The sequence below is a fragment of the Vombatus ursinus genome, unplaced genomic scaffold, assembly GCF_900497805.2.
Source record: "Vombatus ursinus unplaced genomic scaffold, bare-nosed wombat genome assembly UNPS02014812.1, whole genome shotgun sequence".
NCBI classification, from domain to species: Eukaryota; Metazoa; Chordata; class Mammalia; order Diprotodontia; family Vombatidae; genus Vombatus; species Vombatus ursinus.
The window spans coordinates 89140402-89163230 of record NW_020954590.1 but is presented as its reverse complement, the minus strand read 5'-3'; the positions used below and the strand labels follow the sequence as shown (position 1 = coordinate 89163230).

The following is a 22829-nucleotide window of genomic DNA, read 5'->3' as shown; positions in this document are numbered from 1 at the left end:
TATGACCATTGGGAACACGTCTTAATCTTTGTATTCCAGACAGCACCTGGTGGCTAGCACGCAGGCATTCCATAAATATTAACGGGATGGACTGTAATCTAATTAACAAGACAATCATTACTGCTGATATCTGTATGGAGCTTTAAATTTTTCAATGACTGAGGTAGGTTGCTACCACTTCCAACGACTGGCAATCAAGTGTCATGCTCTGTCGGTGGGAGTGATAGTCAAATGAGAGAATCTTCTCTGACAACCTCAAATGAGCTCAAGTGATTTTTCCCTCCTCCTGTCGTACACAGAAACAGTGGACAGTCAACCTTCAGCAGTTCACAGTATAGTAGGTTACATAGTACCTTACAATCACCCCCTCCTTTATCTGTAAAATGAGACTGTTCTGTATAATTGGCAGTCCCTTCCAGCTCCACCGTTCTACAATTTTAAGACAAAAGGGCCAAAACCCATAAGATGGAGAGATCTTCAACTCTGGAGGTGCCACCAAAGAACCTGATCAGTTAGGTGACACAGTGGACAGTGCTGGACTTGGAGTCTGGAAGACCTGAGTTTGAATCCTGCCTCAGATAGTAACCAGTTGTGGGAATCCAGGCATATCACAACCTCAGTTTCCTCTCCTGTAATAAGGGATAATGATAGCATCTACTTCACAAGGTTATTGAGGCTCAAATGCTAGCTGTTATTACTGTAGTTCCAGAAGGTCGAAGTATGAAATTAAAAGGAAGCCGACTGGAGATTAAAAGAAAGACTAATTGTACGGAATTTGAACTGGCTGTCTCTATCACTGGAAGTTTTCGAACAAGCCACACCTAGCATAGTGCCCTGCACATAGTAGGTGCTTAATAAATGGTCTGTTGAATTGAATTATAAGACTTTTCTCTGAGGTAGGATCATAGGATCAGGATTCTACGACTACAGGATTTCTATGTCACTATCAACGAAATTCACTAGTAAGCCTTGCTTATTAATGACAGTCTAATCCCACCCCACAGTAGAGGTTCAGGTCCAGCCCCACTCTAGCATTTGGGACACAAATAGAAGACACTCAGAAATTTTACTATCACTTCTTCAAGATTCAGTTAATTCAAATGTCCTTGCAGCATTTGCTGTTTGCCATAGTATCTAAGTCAAATCAACCACATTTAAAAAAGGAAAGGGTTTTAAATAAAACTACTCTCAAAATGACTCTCTAAATATCAATATGCAAGTGGGCTTAATGAATAAATGAAAATGTATTTATTAAGTGCAAAGCCCTGCCAAGTAGTAAGGATATAAAATTCTCAAAATCACTTCTTTAAGATCCAGTTCCTTCAAATGTCCATGTGTCGACTGCTTTTTTCCATGGTATCTAAGACAAATCAATCACACAAAAAGAAAAAAACGAAAATCTCTTTAAAAAATTTTTTTAAATAAAGCTATTCTGAAAATACTATAACTATCAACATGCAAGTGAGATTAACGAATAAACTAAAAAAAACCATTTATTAAGCGCTTACTAAGTGCAAAGCCCTGCTTAAAAAAAAAAGTGGAGTTACAAAGAAATAGTGCTCCTATTTAACTCCTAATAGGAGCTTCTGTTCTATTAAGTAGCCTTTAAATGTTCACTTAAATACACCGAGCTTCGCTGCAGGAGTTACCACTGCTTCTTCTGACCGCCAGGGGACGCTCCTCCAGGCAAACGCAAGAAACGACCAGCACCAGGGAAGGGCTTGGCGGCGAGGCCACCACTACGCTCGTTTGTCGTAATGCACTAGTGCCCGACGAGTCCCTGCTAAGGAAAACATTACGGTTGACATTCCACTCACCAGGCAGCCCTAGTACCCTCAGTCCTCAATCTTCTGAAAACTCGTAATGCTAATTAAATTCCCTTTTTTCTCTTCCTCTTCTGGCTCCTAGGGACCTACGCTGATAAAACACTTTTTCCACTTAAAAGCCCGCCGCTTTACCACTTTTAAATATGGTGCCTTTCAGTCAGGCGCAGTAAGGGCGCAGAAAACCAACGCAAGCGCGTGGCATGACGCAAGGGCCCCGCCCCCTCCCAGCGTCGGGAAAGATTGTACCATTCCCCGAACTGCTAAATAGGTTGTGGGAGAATCCACCTAGGGAACTCAAAATAGAACATGTCGTAATTTTCTCCCCCTAGTATCCCCTTTTTTATTCTTGTGGCTCTATAGCCTCGTAGCCGCGGCTCACACGACCTCTTGCACCCGAAGACCGGACCCCCCTCCCTCGGCTTTCCGAATAGTCCGCTCCGCTCCGATCCCAGGTTCCCGGTGTCATGGCAGCTCCGATAACCTGTTAACTGAGGCTTGCGTTACGGCGGGGGACGAGGGTCACAAAGTCTCGCCCCGCGGCCGGGGCGGCGGGGAATCGGAGCGGGGCTGAGGGGGCGGGGACGCAGGGAGGGCCTGCGGCGTCTCCGCGGCGATGGCGGCTTCGGGGAGCGGCATGGCCCAGAAGAGCTGGGAGCTGGCCAACAACATGCAGGAAGCGCAGAGCATCGACGAGATCTACAAGTACGACAAGAAGCAGCAGCAGGAAATCCTGGCGGCCAAGCCCTGGACCAAGGAGTGAGGAAGCCCCGGGGGGGGGCGGGGGGAGGGAAGGGGAGAGGCTGCGGCCTCCGGGGCGGGCCCCCACCCCGACTGGACCCCGGGGCCGCCCCCACCCGGGCCCCCCGCGGCCCCAGATCCTCCCCCAGCCCCTCTCCGAGCCTTCTGGAGACAGAAGCCCGGGCGCCGGGTCGAGCCGCCCCCGCCCCATCGGCACACCCCCCGCTGATCAATCACTGATCAATCGGGGGCCGCCCTGAGCGATCGTAGGACACCGAGGTGTGAGAGCCGGCGGTGAGCCTGGGGTCATCCACTCCAAATCCTCCAGTTTTACAGAGCGGGGAAACTGAGGCTCAGAGTGACCCTTATCCAAGGTGGCCCCGGTCGGTCGAGGGCTCCAGGGACTCGCCCAGGATCTCCCCTATGGGAGGCTGGCCATCTCTCCACTCTTAACATTACTTTTCTGAAGCAAATTGGGGTCAAGTGTAGGGGTTCTTCACCATTTTGTGGGGAAGGATCCCTTTGGCAAGTTCAGGTCAGCCTGCAAACATTGATTAAGCACCTACTGTGTGCCGAGCTGCTAAGCCCTTGGAGAGTCCGGGAAAGGCAGAGGACAGCCCCTGCCGTCAAGGAGCTCACAGTCTGCTTGGGGAGACAACATGCAGACAACCCTGTATTAGCAATGGATATTGGAGAGAATGGACAGGTAAAACAGGTAAAGGAGGCAGGAAAGATAGGAAGGAGTCACCTCCAGGTAGAAGAATTCATATCTGATGTAAATTATGTAAAGTAGGTGAAGCCTATGGCCCCCTTCTCAGAACAATGTATTTAAATGGATAAAATAAAATAGATTGTACTATAAAGGGTTACAGTTCTTTTGAAATTTAGTCATCAGAATATTTTGAAAAACAAGGTCATGGACCCCAGGTTAAGAACCAATCAAGGGAGTAGAAGAGCTTGGGATTCAAACCCAGGTCCTCTAACTCTAAAGCTACAGAGTTTGGGGCTTTCCTGAAAAAATATGGTGAAGTGTCTCCTCTTAGAAGCTCTTAATAGGGTAGAGCACTGTCTGTAATGAATGCCTGGGAGCTGCCTAAAGGTTGTAATGGGGACGGCAAATCCCTCTCTCTAAAAATATATAGAAGAACCATGAAATATTGTTTAGGTAGAGAATCACAGAATTCAGCTTTGGGAGGGTCCTCCCAAAGTGGCAAGTGTTAAAACCCATACCTAAAAGGAAAATTCCCCTCTACAAAATACCCAACAAGGCGGTCATCCAGCCTAAACTTGAAGACCTCAAATGGGTGGGAAGCATGCTTCTTTCCAGGCAACCCAATCCACTTCTAAATAACTCTGATTCTTTTTTTTTTTTTAATGTATCTAGCATTTTATTTTTCCCCCAATGACATGCAAAAACAATTTTTAACATTTGAGTTCCAAATTCTCTCCCTTTCACCCTCCCTATCCCCCCTCATTGAGAAGGCAAACAATTCAATATAGATTATACATGTGTAGTCATGCAAAATATATCCATAGTAGTCATGTTGTGAAAGAAAACAGACAAAAAAACTCAAGAAAAATAAAGTAAAAAAAAGTATGCTTCAATCTGTATTCAGACGCCATCAGCTTTTTCTCTGAGGATGGATAGCATTTTTCACATTAAGTCTTTCAGAGTTGTTTTGTATCGTTGTATTGCTGAGAATAGCTAAGTCATTCATCGCTGATCATCTTACAATATTGCTATTAACTTTGTACACAGGATATTTCACTTTGCATAAGCTCATGTAAGTCTTTCCAGGTTTTTCTGAGAGCATCCTGCTCATCATTTTTTATAGCACAATAGTATTCCATCACAATCACCTACTATACTTTGTTCAGCTATTCCCCAATTGCTGGACATCCCCTCAATTTCCAATTCTTTGCCACCAGAAAAGAGCTGCTATAAATATTTTTGTACATACAGGGCCTTTTCCTTTTTGTTTTTTTAATCTCTTTTTGGTTACAGACCTAGAGGTGATATTGCTAGGTCAAAGGGTATGCAGGGTTTTATAGCCATTTGGGCATAGTTCCAAATTGCTCTGCAGACTGGATAAATTAGCATAACTCTTAATTCTTTAGGAAGTTTTTCATAGGATCAGAAGTTTATATCAAACCAAGGTTTACCTCTTTAAGACTGTTACCCCTTGCTCATCATTTTATACCTGAAAAAAGAGGGAAATAGCACCTACTAAGTACTTTTTATACCCATGAGGTAGGTGCTATTATTGGTCCCATTTCACAGTTGAGGATACTGAGGTGAACACATTGACTTAACCATACAACTAATAGGTGTCTAAAGCTGGATTTGAACCCAAGTCTTCCTGATTCCAAGCCCAGTACACTCTACTCTGCTATGTAACTGCCTCTGAGACAAACTTGCCTGGCTGCTCTCCAAACCTAAACTCAAACCCAAATCTCCTGACCAGGGATTCTTTCAATTTTTTTCCCCTCCTTCCCAAAGCCTAATGTTCCACAATTACAGATTCATTTCTTGGCTTGAGATTTCTTACCTCCAATTAAAATACAAATACTTTGGGGAACAAGAAGGTTTTTTCAGTCATTTATACTTTAGTATCAGGATGAGCAGATCACATGATTCAGAACTGAATGGGACCTTAGAGATCCAATCCCTTCATTTTACAAATGAGGAAGTAGAAAGTTAGGGAAGTAAGGGACTTGTCCATAAGACACATAGGTAATATGTAGGAGAGGCAGAATTTGAATCCAACTCTTCTGATTCTTGATCGAATATGCTATACCTAAAGAAAGGCTGTGCAGGTCCATGCCAACAGGACATGCTTTTATTCAGTGCATGCCATATACATTGTACCTTATTCTGTATACTGAAAATGAAAAATATGTAATATAATAAGGGTAGATGCAGGCATGCTAAACTTAGAGGGGGAAAAAATTACTGGTCTACTCACAAGAACACTGGTTTGTGATTTGAGTGAGTTGTGGAATTTTCTGTATGTGTGACTTTTTTTCAGAATACTAACATCTCTCTTATTCCCTATATCCTACAAGGAGTAAGAGTCCTTTAATGTTTCTTCTTCCCAGCCATCCCTTCTACCATTTCCCTTCACCTTTCCAATTTCTGTCATTCTTTAACTCATAAAAAACATTCTAGGAAATTGTGCTTTGCATAGTCAAGCTAATTTTACAATATACTTTGTTTTTGTTTTGTAGTCACCATTACTTTAAGTACTGCAAGATCTCAGCCTTAGCCCTACTGAAAATGGTGATGCATGCTAGATCAGGAGGCAACTTGGAAGTGATGGGTTTGATGCTCGGGAAAGTGGATGGTGAAACCATGATCATTATGGACAGTTTTGCTTTACCAGTAGAGGGCACAGAAACTCGAGTTAATGCCCAAGCTGCTGCATATGAATATATGGCAGCATATATAGAAAATGCAAAACAGGTAAAAAAAAAGTTTTAAGTAAAAAGATTTCACAGCAGCTATTAAGTTATATACTTGAGGTGTTATAGAAAAAAAAATCTAGCAATGAACTGCATAGTAAAACATGTTTCAAATTTATTTTCTCTAATTACTTTGCATGTAGTATATATATTAAATAAGATTAAACATAATAGTGATTTACAGTGGGTCTTTTCAATCTCACAAGTCATTGTGCTTATGTATTTTAACATTTGTTGTGAAATGTTATTGTGTATTCTGTTTTTGCATAATTATTGGTAAATAACCAAAAAGACAGCTGATTCTAAAATGAGATGAATCTTGGCATTTAATCTGACATTTTTTTCCTTCGCTGTTAGGTGGGTCGACTTGAAAATGCAATTGGCTGGTATCACAGCCACCCTGGCTATGGTTGTTGGCTCTCTGGGATTGATGTTAGCACCCAGATGCTCAATCAGCAGTTTCAAGAACCATTTGTAGCAGTAGTTGTAAGTATGCTGGTTACTAAATTCACAATAGAATTTGAGATTCACTTAAGTTTGTATATTAGTAAATGAGAATATCTGTCCAGAGTTTCATTTGGTTTGCCATGTAATCAGTGATTAATAACTGTCAAGGGGGGGATCTGCCATTGAGAATGTGGTATCAGAGAAAGAACACTGAGTTAGGAGTCTGGAAAACAGGAGTTTGGGAGGGGGAAAAATCCTGCCTTTCTCTGAGACTCAGTTTCAACTCTAAAATAAGGACTAGTTAGGGATGGGGCCTCAAGGCCACATGTGGCCCTGGTCCTTAAATGTGGCCCTTTGAATCCAAACTTCATAGTTAATAAAAGGATTTATTCTATAAAACTCGAACTCAGTCAAAAGGCTGCACCTAAGGGCCTAGAAGGTCACCTGTGACCTCGAGGGCACCAGTTCCCTATTCCTGGACTAGATACCTCAAAGGTACCTTCTAATTCTTAAATTCTGCTAATTCATTTCGTGACTATGAGTAGGTCCAGTAACCTCTTTGCTCTTCAGTCTCTTCGGCTATAAAATGGTAATATCTTTTACGTTGTTGGTCGCCATTTAAAAAGAAATAGTGAAATGTATCAAGTTCTTTCCTATACCTGGAAATACATTTTTGCCTCTGTTGAAAATGGGAGAAAAAGTTTCCTCCCTGTCCCTCTCAGATTCTCGCAAAGAATCACTGTTGGAGTATGTGGCTGCCATGCACCAGAGCTCAAGAGCATTCATGTAGGAAACACGTAGCTCCCATATAACTAGGGCCTCACAGGAACAGAACAGTCTAAGTATGATGGAGATGATTATCTCTCGATACATAAACTTGAAGAGGACTTCCCTGGTTCTTTAGGTTTCTGCAAACCTGTGTTGGAATCACAAGTCAGAATTAGATTAATATCAAGTTTAAAAAATAGGTGATAGCTATTGATGGCATTTTAGAAAAATTAACAAATTTGTTAACAAATTAACAAAAATTAACAATTGCCCCCAAAAACATTTTTAAGTGCAATGTTTTCTCTTTTTCATATTGATACCTTTCATTTTTCATACCACATTCATTTTCAGACATCTCACATCCACACACACAAATGATCCCATCATGAACTCTCCTTTGTAACAAGGAAAAACAGTTGAGCAGAACTGAGTGAGTCCAACAGTTAGGTGATGCTCTGCTCCATCTGGAAACAAGGAAAGGAGTCTGTTTTGTGTATTGTTTGTTCTTTGGTGCCAAGATTAGTTACTGCAATGAATGTGATTTCTGCTGCCTTTTAAGATTGTTTTAGGTTATCGGCGATGTTGTTTTACTTTTGCTTACCTCACTCTACTTTATTCTCTATGAGTCATCCCACATTTCTCAATTCTTCAGTCATTTCTTGTAGCACAGTAATGTTTCATAACGTTCTTATGTTAATGCAGTGTTTTAGTACTCCTGATCTTTGCATTAAAGTAAAGATCAACTAGTTTTTAAATGGTTCGTACTCCAAAAGAGGAAACCTGGTGTAGTAGTTGGAGAGTTAGCTATGGAGTCAGGCAGTTCTGCCATTGACACATAATGGCTGTGTAACGCTCCTTATTGCATGGTTGTGACCCTGAGTTCTCCAAGGCAACAGAGCACAAGACTTTGAGTTTGACCCCAGTGTCTAGAGTATAATCCCTCATTTGCGGATCAGCCTAGTTAAACTTGGGAAGATTCATTGGCCGTAGCGCCTAATGAAGACTGCCTACTAAGATATGAAGATATTGTGGTTTGAATCAGTACAAGAACTAGTCATGCCAATAAATCACAAAGCTTTAAACTGTTGAAGTAACCATCCCAGATTTAGTACTGTAGAATTTGAATATCACATATAACCATGTTTCTATGAGAATTCCAATTTGAAATGCCTCGAACACATTGGCTCTAATAGTTCCAGTAGATGTAGGGGCTCCCTGAGATCCAGGCCAATAATGGCAGACTTATTCATTAATCTAGGGTAGGGACTCCATTCAACAAAGTGGCTAAAGGGGTGGTGGCACTTACCTCCTGCCTCTTAAAATCCTTTGTTTATTTCAAAGCTCTGCTCAAGCACCACCTTTAACCTGAATCCTTTCCGTATTCCCAGCTACTAGTGCCCACCCCACCAAAAAAAAATTACCTTGTGTTCATTTTGTTATATTTTTATTTATTTACAAATTATCATTTGTAGTACAATTTAAACTTCTTGAGGGCAGGAACTATTTTATTGTTGTCTTTGTATCTCCAGTGCCTACCACAGTGCCTGACATATTAGAGGCGCTTGGTAAATGATGGATAGATGGATGATGGATGGATAGATGGAGGCTTTAAGATGCCATGTGGTAAGGAACTAGGGTGGGAGCTTGCAGCTGGGGTAAAAGAGACTGAAGTGGTACAGGAGTATGGTAGAAAACAAACAGGAAAAGGTACTGGAAGCTATTTAGGAGGATTATGGGGAAGATTGGACAAAATGGGGGCAAAGGGAAAAAGTGAATAGGAAATATATGCTGTCCCTTCCATTCACTCCCTCTTTTCCCATCAGCTCCCAAAGGGGAAGAACAGGATAGAGGGAGGAAGAAGCACATCCTTTATCAAGTCACTCCAGCACAGTTTCTTGTTTTCCCCTAAGAGCAACCCTAGGGCAAGAGGAGCCATGGTATTATAGAGGTAGGGATACCACAGCTATAGCAAGATAAGATTTTCTCTCCTTTCATTCTTTTCTTTCAGTGAGTTCTCCTGGTATTCGCAAGTGGTAAGATTTGAGCTGGCAAGGTAGGTAGGGACATTAAAATAGTCCATAGTAAATTTTTCTGTCTTTTTACTTATCCTTCTTCCATGCCCTTGCTTCTTCCTGTTCTGTAGACTAAATTGGAATGATGTGAGAAGGTTAACAGGTCTGTTGGCAGAAAAGTGTGGAAATAGATCCAAGACAGCAGTTAGAGACTTCACTGAGGACCACCTGATGGCATTTCTGATATGTTCAAAGTATTTGAGACAATTATTCAATCAGTTTCCTATGAAGTAGATAGAAAATAATCTTTAAATAGGTAAATATGGCAAAAACCTTTTAAAAAATATAGCTTGAATGTTTTGTGGAAGCAAAAGGCTGGAAACCAAGTATAGGTGCCTGATGATTGGGGAATACCTTAAAAAATTGTGGTACATGTACACAGTGGAACTTTACTAATCTGTAAGTAATAACAGATACAAACAAATTCAGAAAAGTTTGGGAAGACTTATAGGAACTGATGCAGGGTGAAGTAAGCAGAACCAAGAAAACAAAATACACAGTGATTATGTTAATTTAAATGGAAAGAACTAGAAAAGAAAAACTGAATGCTATGTAATTATAATGACCACATTTGTCTAGGAAAAAATAAGAAAGTACACCCATCACCTTTCCTTGCAGAGATGGGGAACTATGGGTTTGGAACATTTTGTACCCTGTCAAGACTTGATTGATGGGTTGTTTAGTTTTGCTAAACTGTTTTTTTCCCTTCTCTTTTTTATTCTTTATTAAAAAGGATGGCTCAGTGGTTAGAAGAGGGAGGGATTAATTCAGAAATAAAGGTCATATAAATAAAATACCAGGGAAAAGTTTTTACAGAATTTTAAAGTAAAAATATAGCTTGATTTTCCTTCAATTTCCTAAAGAAACTGAAGCCTTCAATAACCCTAAGTACCTATCTGTAAGCTAATAGTTTATAGAGGAAATTTCTATTTACTTCAATGAGCTCACAATATTTTCTAGATCTTTTATTTTAGAACTCTCACAAAATATTTCTCACTCCCAGTATTAATTAAACAATATCTTTTCTATCCTGTAACAATTGCATTTTAATAAATATTCTTTTCATCATTATAGATTGATCCAACAAGAACAATATCTGCAGGAAAAGTGAATCTTGGTGCCTTTAGGACCTACCCAAAGGTAATAAGTTAAACATTTAGATTAATTGAAATAAATTTGTGTTGAATTGAAGATATTTTCTTGAAATTCTATTCATTTTGAAAAAGAATTTCATATGATAAATCCATTTTCCCCCATTTTTCAACTCCTAAACCAAAGATGTAAAAATATTAGCATAATATCAATCGAATCCCTACAGAATTTGTACCTAGTAAAACAAAAATTCTTTATGAGTTTTTTGACAGTACAATTTAACTTGGTTAAAAGTGTAGGAAAAAAATCCTTTTACTTATTAAGGACCCTTCTTGCTCTTTGTACTATAGTAGGCACTAGAGAAACCATTTAAACTGGTATTCTTTGCTTGTAGAAGCATGTAGATAGTGTAAGACAGGCAGAACAGATTTGTAACATACAGTAAAATTAATTCTGCAGAGGAAAGAAATGCTCAAATGACTGATTGGAGTAGGCTTTCATATTTTAAAATGAGAATTGAGGAAACATACCCTTTCTTAAAGCTGTAGTTGAGCGGGGAGGGGGCAGCTAGGTGGCGCAGTAGATAAAACTCCGGCCTTGGAGTCAGAAGGACCTGAGTTCAAATTTGACCTCAGACACATGATACATACTAGCTGCATGACCCTGGGCAAGTCACTTAACCCTGATTGCCTCACCAAAAAAAAAAGTTACAGTCACATTGATTAATTTCCCTAATCATTTTCTGTATGGTTTAATCACTCCCACAGAATGGGTTGAGATTACTAAGGACATATCAAAATGGCTGCAAGGCTCAGCTTTTTGATACCAGCCATGGTGAACTGCCATCTGTGTGAGTAAGTTAAGTTGGCTTCCCTCAGGTCCTGAACCAGCCCCCAACATCCTCGTTTATCTTTTACTATGATGCCAAGAGAAAAATTTAAGTAACTTGCCCATAATAGTTCTAGTGTAAAGGGTCTGAGGGAAAACTCCACCCCAGGCCACTTTACTCTGAGTCTGTTATTGTCTTTTACACCATGCCTTCTTTATGAAGCTTTTAATCTTGCATTATGAGAGGCAATGGTATTGTTTACAGTATTATTTATTTTACTTTTACTTATACTGTACCAGTGCAGAATTTAATTCCCCAGAACTGCAAAAAGTTGAGAGAGAAGCTTAGAATAGTTCCATATATCAATAGTAAAGTCCCCTATATATTCCAGATGTCATACTTTCTGAATTATACTTTGTTTCTAGAATATTCTCTCACCTTTCATTTACCAGCTGCACTCCTTAAACTTATTCAAATTCTCCTCAGATTCCATTTCCTTTGAGAAGCCTTTCCTGACTATAATTAGGAAAAATTAAAACTCTTTTTCCTCTAGTATTTGCCCTTTCCCAGGGAATCTATTATCAAAGTAAAACCAACCATGTACTAATTGTGGAAAATCATTCAACTGTAGTTCCTCGAAAAGCTTACATTCTACCTCTGATCACTTATATATAGATATATCAATCAATATGTCAGTATTCTCTAAACCTCTATTGATCAATAGCTTTTAAGGATTCTTTAAATATGTATATAGAACAGCTACTAACATTGGTAAGTTATTAAGAGAATGATCAAAGTTAAATATCTTGGGAATTAATTCCTTAACCCACAAAATGAACTAAACTGCCTTTTGGTCACAGTTCCTTAACATTCAATTCAATTCAGGATCAACTGTCTTTAGATTGAAAAGATAAGGTTGAAATGTGAATTTAAGTGTCCCTTATTTCTGCCAAAAGTACAAAAAAGATGGACAGTTGTGATATTTTCTCCTCCCCCCCAAAAAAAAACTAAATTAAATTTATACCAATCTGAGACACTGGTGAATAAGTTTATAAGCCAGATCCAACCCTGTAACCTCAAGAACAAAATAGCAGTGCATTTTTTCTTTAGGTTATAAGACTATTTTCATGCAGTACCAGGCTACCAAAAATATTCTACATTACCTTGGAAGTATTTTCACAAACTACCGTCTTACTTATATTCTTTGTACAGGGCTATAAACCACCAGATGAAGGTCCCTCTGAGTACCAGACTATTCCACTTAATAAAATAGAAGACTTTGGAGTACATTGCAAACAGTAAGTAATTCAGAAAAGAATTGAAAAAGTAAACCTTTTTTAAAATGGTTACCTTAAACAATTTAAAAAAAAAAAGAATCCAGTAAACTTTGAATTGTGTTTTTATCCTTCCACATTCTCTTCCAGTCTTTAATGGACTTACATATCTATATTTCAGTGCATACTTGCTATTTTGTGTGCTCCTTTTTCCATTTAACCTTATTTCTTATATTTTCTCATATACTATCCATGTAGCAACATAGCTGTCAAAAATGAAGAAAATGAAGACTGTGTAGTAGTTTCTTGTGTTAATAAATCATAGTTGGGGGTGGGGTTGTGGCTCATTTTTCTCTTGTTGGGTGTATGAGTACTTTGCTTTTTTTTTTTAACCTGTTATACTGTTACTGTTAAGTTTAATTCACTGACATCAAGTGCCTACTGCATGTGAAGCATTGTGCTAGATTCTGTAAGGAATACAAAGAAAAAGGACTCATGCTTGGTCCCTGACCTGAAGGAGCTTACATTCTAGGATGGAAATGAAACAAACATATGCAGAATTCAGTTAGTGTCGAAAGATAGGTATAAACAAAATGCTACATGAAATGAGAGCAGAGAGATGTATTATCTTTCACTTTAGAAAAATTGTCTTTGATTTTTTTTTCTGACACTTTCTAGGTCTGTTGGTTTCTCTTGAATTACTAAAATATAATATACAATGCAACAAATCTCTGTTTTTTGTAGAATATGATGCTAATAATAATAGTAGATGGCATTTATGTAGCACTTAAAAAATTGAAAAATGCTTCACATATGTTATCTTCTTTGATCTTACTACAACTCTCGGAAGTAGGTGCTATTATTATCCCCATTTTACAGGTAAGGAAACTGAGTCTTAGAGTGGTTACCCAGGGTTACACAGCTAATAAGTATCTGTGGCAGGATTTGAACTCAGGTCTTCCTGACTCCAAGTCCAGCAATCTGTGTGCTGTGCCACTTTGCTGCAAGTACACCTTAGGGAAGACTAAAAGCTTAAATCAAATATAGTTGTTGCTTCCAAGGAATTTATAGTGTACTGAACAATAACACGTTAGAGAATTGAAAAATAAAATGGCATGTGAGATCTGAGGAGAGAAATTCATCACCAGTTTGGCAGGGGCTGGGGAGAGGGACAGTAGGGGATCAGGGAGGTATTCTGGAGGATTCAGTTAGGCTGGTAAAAGAAAGAGAAAGGGTATTCATTCTAAGCATAGGAAACAGCCTGAAGAAAAGCAGAGAACTGGAGCAGCTAGGTGACTCAGTGGATGGAGCATGGCCCTGGAGTCAGGAAGACCTGGGTTCAAATCCGGCCTCAGACACATGATATATACTAGCTGTGTGACCCTGGGCAAGTCACTTAACCCCGATTGCCTCACCAAAAAAATAAAGAAGAAAAGCAGAGAACTATGAGAGCCTTAACCTGGCTCTTAGATATAATATATGAAAGGAGGAAATAGAAGAGAAGGTAGGGGTAAGGCATCAGATTGTGGAGCCCCTTGAATTCCAGACAAAGATGTTTGAAATTATTGATGCTTTTCTGCACAGGATTGACATAAAATCTATGCCTAAGATAGACTTGGCAATGTGAAGGATGGATTTGAGGGAAAAGAAAACGGAGAATGAAAGACCTTTAGAAAGGCTTTTGTAATAGGGCAGACAAGTAGTGATAAGGACTTGCATTAGGGAATTGGCAATAGGAATGGCAGAAGAGGGGAGAGAATGAAGAAATGTTAGAGATTTAATTGATAGAAATTTATTGCTGATTGACTCTTATCTCTTTCCCCTTACATTCAAAAATAACACCAAGGTAGTCAACATGGAAGATCAGGGGAATGGTGCCACCACATAAAAAAGTAGTAAAATCAAAAGGATTAACCTAGGAAGGGGCAGGGTGGGGACAAAAACTTGTCAAGCACTTATTACGAACAAAACAATGCAAAGAGATAAAAATTGCTTCTCCGAGAGGAGCTTACCTTCTGTTGGGGAGAAAGATAGTCAGCTCATCTGGGGACATGTTGATGGAGATGGGACATCTGGGGGTGTCCTATAAGCTGCAAAACGTGGGTTTCTAATTCAGAATAGAGAAAAGAAGAGATTTGGGAGTCATCTACATAAAACTGGTAGGTGAAGCTGTGTGAGTGAATGAGATTGCCAAGAGTATAGAGATGGAAGAGCCAAGGAGAACGAAAATTGTCTTTAATTACTCAGTGAGGAATGCCTGTGTTAACTGTTGGGAGGCTGAGGATGTGTGCGAGACTCTGGAGAGTACCTCAGTGAAGCTAAAGAGAGGATCCAGTAGGATCCTGGCAGTTAAGTCCTAGCCAAAGTTGCTGAGAGGTTAAGGAAATGAAAGATTTTTTTTTTAATTAAGTTTGGTAATTAGAAGGTCTTTAGTAACTTTTTGAGAACAGTTTCAGTAGAATGATAGGGGCAGAAACTTACAAGGGGCTAAAGAGATAGGAAATGGAGGCCAACTTGGTGGTAATCCTGAATCCCTGGATAATATTCAGGGAGAGGCGTTATCTAGCCCCTCCACAGAGGTCTCTAAAGGGGCAAAGATTTGGGATCATCCCCCTGATAAGACTACCAGGGAAGGGGAAATTTGATAAGTGAACAGGGAATATTTAAGGAAGTGACAGTATGGGGGAAAACCATGGTAGATCCCAGGACAGACTGCAGGCAAGAGGCTTATGACTGTTAAATCCCTTTACTACAGATGACCGGGTGTGTAATGAAGAATTGTTGACTCTGCCAGAAATCCCATAACTTGTGCTATTGCCCTGGTGCTTCTCTAGCTCCTTATTTCTGCCTTAGTTAGAGATGTGACCAACTGTGTGATGGCCCTAATGTTCCTGATGCTGTTTCTCCACATTGTCACTAACTGTCATCAGAGGACCCACGGTGAACTATAGGGATTTGTCATTGCCGAGTGCCATAGACCATATCTTTGAAATCTGGGACTTGAGCCTTCTAGAAGAAGGGTAAAGGAAAAGCCTAGGATTTCTTGTCTTTGTTATCTTTTATATTTTTTATGGTCTCCTTCAGGAAACCATTAAGATTTTTTTTATGTCTTTTGCTTTTGCCATGTTTTTAGTTTATTTTTTTTTCCCTTTTTACTTCCTTGTATTGTCTATGCCAGGCTCCTTGAATCTAAGCTTAGAATTGTCCAGTGAAAGCCCTAAAGCTATTTAAATGATAGAAGGTCTTCTGAAAGAAAGGTGTGAAATTTGAAAACTCCCAAGTGTAGCTGAACCTACTCTGGAAAATGTTTAACAAAATTTTTTTTTTAAATGAAACACCACATAGATAATGTTATTTTGTGGTTTTATAATACATAGCCACAGGGATCCTTTCTGTTTGAGTTTGACACTGCTCTGGAAGATCTTTAGGACCTTGCCACCAAAGGGTGGGATCTGATAGAATCACTGTCTACCCAGGTTCTTCCCACCACCACCAAATGGGTGAGACAGTTTTCCCCTGTAGGACCACAGAGTTGTCCCCAGGTCTTTGTTTACCCAGAGGACTAAGGCCAAGCTGTGCAGCTTCTTGGTGGCCTCTGGCCAGATTAATGTGACTTTCTGGTCACTTAAGGGCATAGAAAAAGCACATGGAATTGGGACCCCTCAGACTAGGTAGCTGTCCCAAGGTCATGTAAGTCATTATATCCTGCCCTTCTTACCAGCTGTGTTTGTATATGGAAACTAGGCTGACAACCTCTAGCTGAGCTAAGTGTTGCAGTATCCTAAATGGATATCCTTTCTGTTCTATAGCTCTGTTAGCTATTGAATGATTAGTGAGTATCTCATTTTGTTCCAGCACCAAACTTACACTAATAGGGAACCAGCCTAAGTCATTGCCTATTACACATGATATTGCTAGAATATTGTTTGCAAAATGGCTTTTTTTAAGGCTTATTGAGCCAGATACCACTTCAAGATTATAATTTAGAATTGATTATTATTTTTAACTGAAGCTGAAGAAGAAGGCTCATCTGGGATTTGTTTTCCAAAAAGGATAAATCATATTTGCGAGCCTGTTTTGTTTGGGATGTGAAATAAAAATATGAAACCACAAATGGTAAATGCAATTCACTGTATATTTAAAAGTAACTTCTTTAAAATGCAGTTTTATTTGTCATTTAAATTAACTTATTTTTCATGTAATAGGTACTATGCTTTAGAAGTCTCTTACTTTAAATCATCTTTGGATCGCAAATTGCTTGAACTTCTATGGAACAAATATTGGGTAAATACTCTGAGTTCTTCCAGCTTACTTACGGTGAGTATCAAAGTTTTAAAGGACACATTTTGAATTTTATCTAATCTATATCCAATCACTTTTCTTGTGAGGGTATAAGGGTCTATGAGAAATATTTATATTGCCAAGTTTTATTTTTATATTGTAATTGTACAATAACATTTTTCCAGATCTCACATAGTCGCAACTTCTGCTAACAGTATCAAAAAGTTAAAAATAAATAAATCCTTTGAATAATGACGTAGGTGTCTCAACACATGTGTACTAAAGTTCGTTAAATACATCTTCATGATCTCCATGAAGCATCAATTCATTCCTTACTCTTGACTACAGTTCATACCAGAGAGAAATCTTATAAAGGAAATTAATATGGAAAAACTTTCAAATGTAGTACTAAACTTCAGAGATTTGACATTATAGAGTAATTCTGGAAATGTTTTGATCACATTTGTCACTTAGTATACCTGAGAGTTACAGTTTCAGTTTGTTATTTGATAATTTTCAAGAATATAGAGAGTTTTTCCCCCTTTCTTTCCCCTCTTGCTTGCAATGTGCACTAGCTTCCATCAGGTGGCAATAGATTTGCACAAGTTCTTGTGGGAAGGTTTTGTCACTTTCAGTTGTGTCCTACTCTTTGTGAACCCATTTGGGGTTTTCTTGGCAGAGATACTAGAGTGGTTTGCCGTTTCCTTCTCCAGCTCATTTTCCAGATGAGGAAACAGGGTTCATTAAGTGACTTGCCCAGGGTCCTACAGCTCATAAGTGTCTGAGGCCACATTTGAACTCAGGAAGAATAGTCTTCCTGACTCCAGGCCAGGTACTTTATCCACTGTGCCACCTAGGGGCCCAGATGGAAAGCACACTATGTGATATTAGAAGTACTGACTTTTTTTTTTTCTAAATACTGACTCTTAAACACCAAACCTTTTCTTTTTTTAAAAGATTATTGTAGTTCTTTATTATTGGGGGGAGGTAGCGATGTATCATAATATAGTTGTTAAAAATCTAAAACTTTTGTATTTAAATTATTAATTTTAGGTAACATTGAATAGTATAGGAATGAAATAAATACATAGATAAATTGGTAAACACAGATCCCTCTAAGGTACACAGAATGTAAAACACTCTTGCTCACACCTTCTGTTTGATCTACATCAACTAATTCTAGACCCATCCCTAGAAGCTTTCTCAGTTTTTAAAAAATTGTTTCACCCCAGAATCAGTGTGGTGGTAGGTAAGCTAGAAAAATGAAGGCAGAATTTGTTGGTCAAGGTCTGGAAATATATCCTAAAATAGAGGAAATAAAAATGGCTCCCCTAGGGTGGGATCAAGCAAAAAAAAATGTACACAAGCAGTGTGGTGTAATGATTAGAGTACTGGATTTGGAACCCAGAGGACTTGGGTTTAAATCTAACATTTTTCTACCTTTGTGATCATGATTACATCCCTTAATTAAGAACATGAACATTGAAAAAAATAAGCTTTTAAACAGTTGGGGCAAAGAATAGTGGAAAAAGTAGTGGTCTTGGAGTCAAACACCTAGATTTCCATCCAGACTTTAATTCTTAGAATCTGTGTGACTTTGGGCAAGTCACTTAACATCTCTGAGCTTCAGCTACCTCGCCTATAAAATGAGGATACTACTATTTATCCCATCTTTCTCACAAATGCTTGAAGTACTGGACCATGGGAAGGGCCTTTTGTTTTGGCCTGGATCTACAATGCCATTGCTGAAGCAAACTCTCCACAGATACAGAGCCACAGCTTTTCTCCCATTTACAATCTTAGAGAGCTGCCTAGAGCGCTAAAAGGGTAAATGACCTGCAAAGGGTCACATAGCCAGTGTGTCAGAAACAGAACTTGAACCCAGGTCTTTCTGACTTGGTGGCCATTTCTGAGGGTACATAATTTCTTCCTCCAGATATTTTAAAGTCATAAATTAGATTAGACTTGCCTAGCTTGACCCTGGAAGATAGAACTGGGAGTAATAAAAAGAATTTGTAGAGAAACTAGTTTCTTTTTGATGCAAGAAACTGTTGATGCAAGAAAAGTGGAATGAGATAGTGATGCAAGAAACTGTTGATGCAGGAAAAGTGGAATGAGGTAGTGAGTTCCCCATCACTGGAATCATCAAGCAGAAGCTAAAGGAACACTCGTAGGGATGTAGAGGGGATTTCTGCTTGGGGGTATGGGTTAACTAGATGGTGTCTGAGGTGCCTTCCAAATCTGAGATTTCCTATTTCCAGTTAGTTGGGCAGGGACTGTCTTATTTGCACGCAGTAGGCTACTAATAAATATTTATTGTGAGGTTATGTACCATTTCAAGTAAGATAAAATTATTAATACAACTCACACAATGGCTTGTATTTTGTTAAAATAGGTTGCCTGTTTTTGTTGGTACTAACAATAAATTATTAACAGAAGAAAAGGATAATGGGTACGGATCCTGAGGAGTGTGTCATACTACCCGTTCAAGTTCTTGGACAAATAACTGCATTAGTATTTCTTCTATACTTTTTAAAAAATGCAGCAGTCTTTCAAAGCAAGTGTTAAGTTTACACAGACAGAACTACACAAGCAGGGTCATAGAATTTAATCCTGAAGCTTCAAGCCATGATTGGATTAATTTTATGATTTCTCAGTGTTGTCTGGTTTTCTCTATTCTGTTTCTTCTAATTCCTAATGATTTTAGGTTAAGTGAGGGAAATTTCAAGGTGAGTTTCATCAATAAAATGGGATCTTATTTTAGTAAGACTAGTTTGAGGAAAGATAAAAAGACAAAAATGGAATTCATGGTGTAAATCAGATTTTATAATAATTGATTTTCTTATTTGTACAGGTTTTAAAAGTTTGAAGTTCTACCTCAGCTAGCCATTTAGATTTTATGCCAGAATTCTTAATAAATAACACATTGATTAATACATTTTCTACTAAATATAATTGAAAGGAAAGTGTAAATTTTCTCAGTGATAGAGAAATGAGTCCTCTGGATCAGTAAGTAACATGTTAAATGCTGTTTTCTCTTTCTTCCTTTCCACCCCCCACCCCCACCTGCAGAATGCAGACTATACTACTGGACAAGTCTTTGATTTATCTGAAAAACTAGAACAGTCAGAAGCCCAGCTTGGACGAGGGAGTTTCATGTTGGGTTTAGAAACACATGACCGAAAGTCAGAAGACAAACTTGCTAAAGCAACAAGAGACAGGTAAGGAAGCATGAATTCTTGCCCTTAGTTCCTTTTTATTTTCCTACAAAGTAAAACTCTTTTAATTTAATTCATTAAACATTTATTAAGTGCCTACTATATGACAGGCACTATGCTAAGTGCTAGGAATACAAATAAGAAAAAGAAAGACTGCCTCTAACCTCAAGAAGCTTAAAATCTGTGGGGAAAGACAGCACACCAAGAGAAGCTGGAAAAGTGGGAGCACGAGGTGGCTTACCTGTCACTGGGGCATCTTGGTCCCTTTTTGAAGTTCAGATCAAGCTGAGCTATAGATGTAAAGTAACTACAATCAAAATTCTTTTGCAAATATCCTTATTGTAAACTTAATAACCATCCATAAAAAAAAATCAAACAAAATAAGGGATAAAGCCTTACACCAGTTCCTTAGCATTTAACAAGGGATACAACAATGAATTAATAAAAAACAAGCAAATTAAAAAAAAAAAACACACCAAGGAACTTTTGTTCTGTGATCCCTTCTAAATCTGTCTGATGTTTTTAAATCTGGTTCTTTTGTCTTTCTGTTATACAGATATGCATGCCATACATACATCTAGACATATCTGTGTGTGCACACATATGGGCATGTGTCTGTGTTTGTAAATAGTTAAACACAAGGTAGTTTGAGAAAGAAGGACACTAGTACTTGAAGGTATCAGGAAAGACCAAGGATTTTTTGAGGTGGAGGTTAGAGGAGAGAGTACATTCTAGGCATCGGGAACAACTCTTGAAAAAGTATGGATACGGGAGATCTAGAGATCTAGAGTCATGTGAGGGACAAAGAAAAGGCCAGAATGAAGGAAGGGATGTAATGTAGGAGGGTCCTGGGAAGACAGATTGAGGCAAAGTTGTGAAAGACTTTAAAAGCTAAACAGACTTTCATATCTTATTCTAGAGGCTACAAGAAACTACTGGAGTTAATTGAGTAGGTCAGAGCTTTGTTTAAAGAAAATCTTTTTGGCTGAATTTTGCCTGGAGGATGTAGTGAAGTGGAGAGAGATTTGAGGTAGGAAGTATCAGTTAGAAGGCCACTGCAGCAATCTAGGCAAGAGATGATAAGGCGCACTGTACAAAGTTGGTGGTTGTGTGAATAGAGAGAAGGGGTCAGATGTGATAGATCTTGTAAAGGCAGAAATAAAAAGAATTAGCCAGTTGATTAGGTATGTGGGATGCAATTAGCATTAAGGAGAACACCCACTTCTTTGAATGTGCAGTACTGTGCTCATAATAGTTCTAAATGTTCATTCATTTGAATCTGCCTTAAATTATAAGTATCTCTACACAGCAACTCAGTATATAACAAATTTTACTGGTACAGAATTGATCATATTAAATTGGGAACTAATTTGTCATCTGTTACCTGGAAACTCACTGTTTAAAGCATACTTGGAGGCACAAAGGAGTAATTAAGCTGATGTGATATCATTTTAACCAATTCAGCAGTGATCTTTTAGGAGAAAATGTTGTATCAAATAATGGGAAACATTGGAGATAATGTGTAGAATTTTCTCTTATATAAAACTTTTTAGGGATATTGCATCTGTTTTTATTATTAAGGGATGCCTGTCTAAAGACTGCTCATGTATATGTAGTTTTCCTTTTATTACCTAGCAACATCTTTATCCTCTTTAACTATTAGTGAACCAGACTTCAAGTAAAAGTGTTGTTTTCTAAACCTATATATTTAGATAAACGAATTAGATTGTAGATACTAAATGGCAATTTTAAAAAAATTAAAACATTGTACTTTTGTAAGCTTTAATTTGTGCATATTTGTCTGTATTTTTTCCTCAGCTGTAAGACCACCATAGAAGCTATCCATGGATTGATGTCTCAGGTTATTAAGGATAAACTTTTCAACCAAATTAATATTTCTTAAAGAATGCCATCGAGTAGTTACTCATTTATGCCTTCTTAGAGGTATTTCCTTTGTTTGACAGCTAGTATGAGAAAAATACTCAAGTTAACACTTTAAAATTGGTTATCAAAAATCTGATTTGCAGAACAAAGTGCTTTGAAATTCTTTAGTTGTATTAAAAATATTCCAGAAGATTGCTTTGGAAAACTTCTTAAGAAGAAACTAAAGAATTGTCACTTAGATATTGGCTTTTAGTTATTTATACTGATCACTGAGCTATAATAAAAATTTCTTTAAAATGAAAGATTCTTTTCTTTGTACTTCTTGCATTATTCTAATGTTCTTAATAAGAGAAGCCTGTATAAGTTTAAGGAAATCCTTTCATTTTTGAAAGATTCTGCCATTTCTTTCTAAACTTATCACAAGCTTTTGGTAAGACTTTGTGACACTTTATTTCAAAACCACGTTCTAGCAACTCCTGTTTTATTTTATTAGTGAAAACCAGGAATCTCCTTAAAAATGCAGTTTAAAGCCATCTTTTTCTTCCAAGATATTTTCCCCGAAGTTCTCCTCATGAAATATTTCCTTTAAAAAGTCAAGCAATTTAGAGATGATTTAAAATATAAATTTTAAAAATAACATTATAAATTATGTAAATGTATAAAAAAGATAAAACAAATACCAATGCTGGTCACATCTTAGTGTTTTGTGTTTAATTTCATCAGTCTTCATTTATGTTTAAAAACTGGGTAGGCACAATCTTACATATTGTTGGAATCAGTCTAGCACCTGATAGTAAGAGTATCTTAGAATTTTAAAGCAATTCAGCTATATAAATGATTGTATTTGTTTATTGAAATTTGACACAAATATTTTTTCACACCATATGAAAAGGAAATTGATATAGTGGGAAGAATGATACAGTTACTATCAAGGATCT

General features: G+C 38.1%; 2 protein-coding genes across 2 annotated transcripts in view; one reads left to right on the top strand and one right to left on the bottom strand.

Moving 5' to 3' along the window:
* LOC114053780 (centrosome and spindle pole-associated protein 1-like) overlaps positions 1-2031 on the bottom strand; it is a 133484-nt gene extending 131453 nt beyond the window's left edge. Inside the window, exon 1 of the mRNA XM_027876919.1 lies at positions 1818-2031. The gene's annotated coding sequence lies outside the window, so the exon portion shown is untranslated. The remainder of the gene's footprint in view (positions 1-1817) is intronic.
* A 364-nt stretch (positions 2032-2395) lies between these two features.
* On the top strand, positions 2396-22185 carry LOC114053781 (COP9 signalosome complex subunit 5). Its single transcript, XM_027876932.1, has 8 exons — positions 2396-2582; positions 5793-6027; positions 6384-6512; positions 10388-10453; positions 12447-12532; positions 16714-16825; positions 19862-20010; positions 21826-22185. Exons 1-8 carry the CDS (start codon positions 2440-2442, stop codon positions 21908-21910), a joined length of 1005 nt encoding a protein of 334 aa, XP_027732733.1. The 5' UTR covers positions 2396-2439; the 3' UTR covers positions 21911-22185.
* The last annotated feature ends 644 nt before the right edge of the window (positions 22186-22829 follow it).

Coding starts and splice junctions, on each gene's coding strand:
- LOC114053781 (XM_027876932.1), top strand. CDS start 2,440: ATGGCGGCTTCGGGGAGCGGCATGGCCCAGAAGAGCTGGGAGCTGGCC. Junction 2,583..5,792: donor GCCAAGCCCTGGACCAAGGA/GTGAGGAAGCCC, acceptor TTTGTTTTGTAG/TCACCATTACTTTAAGTACT. Junction 10,454..12,446: donor CCTTTAGGACCTACCCAAAG/GTAATAAGTTAA, acceptor TTCTTTGTACAG/GGCTATAAACCACCAGATGA.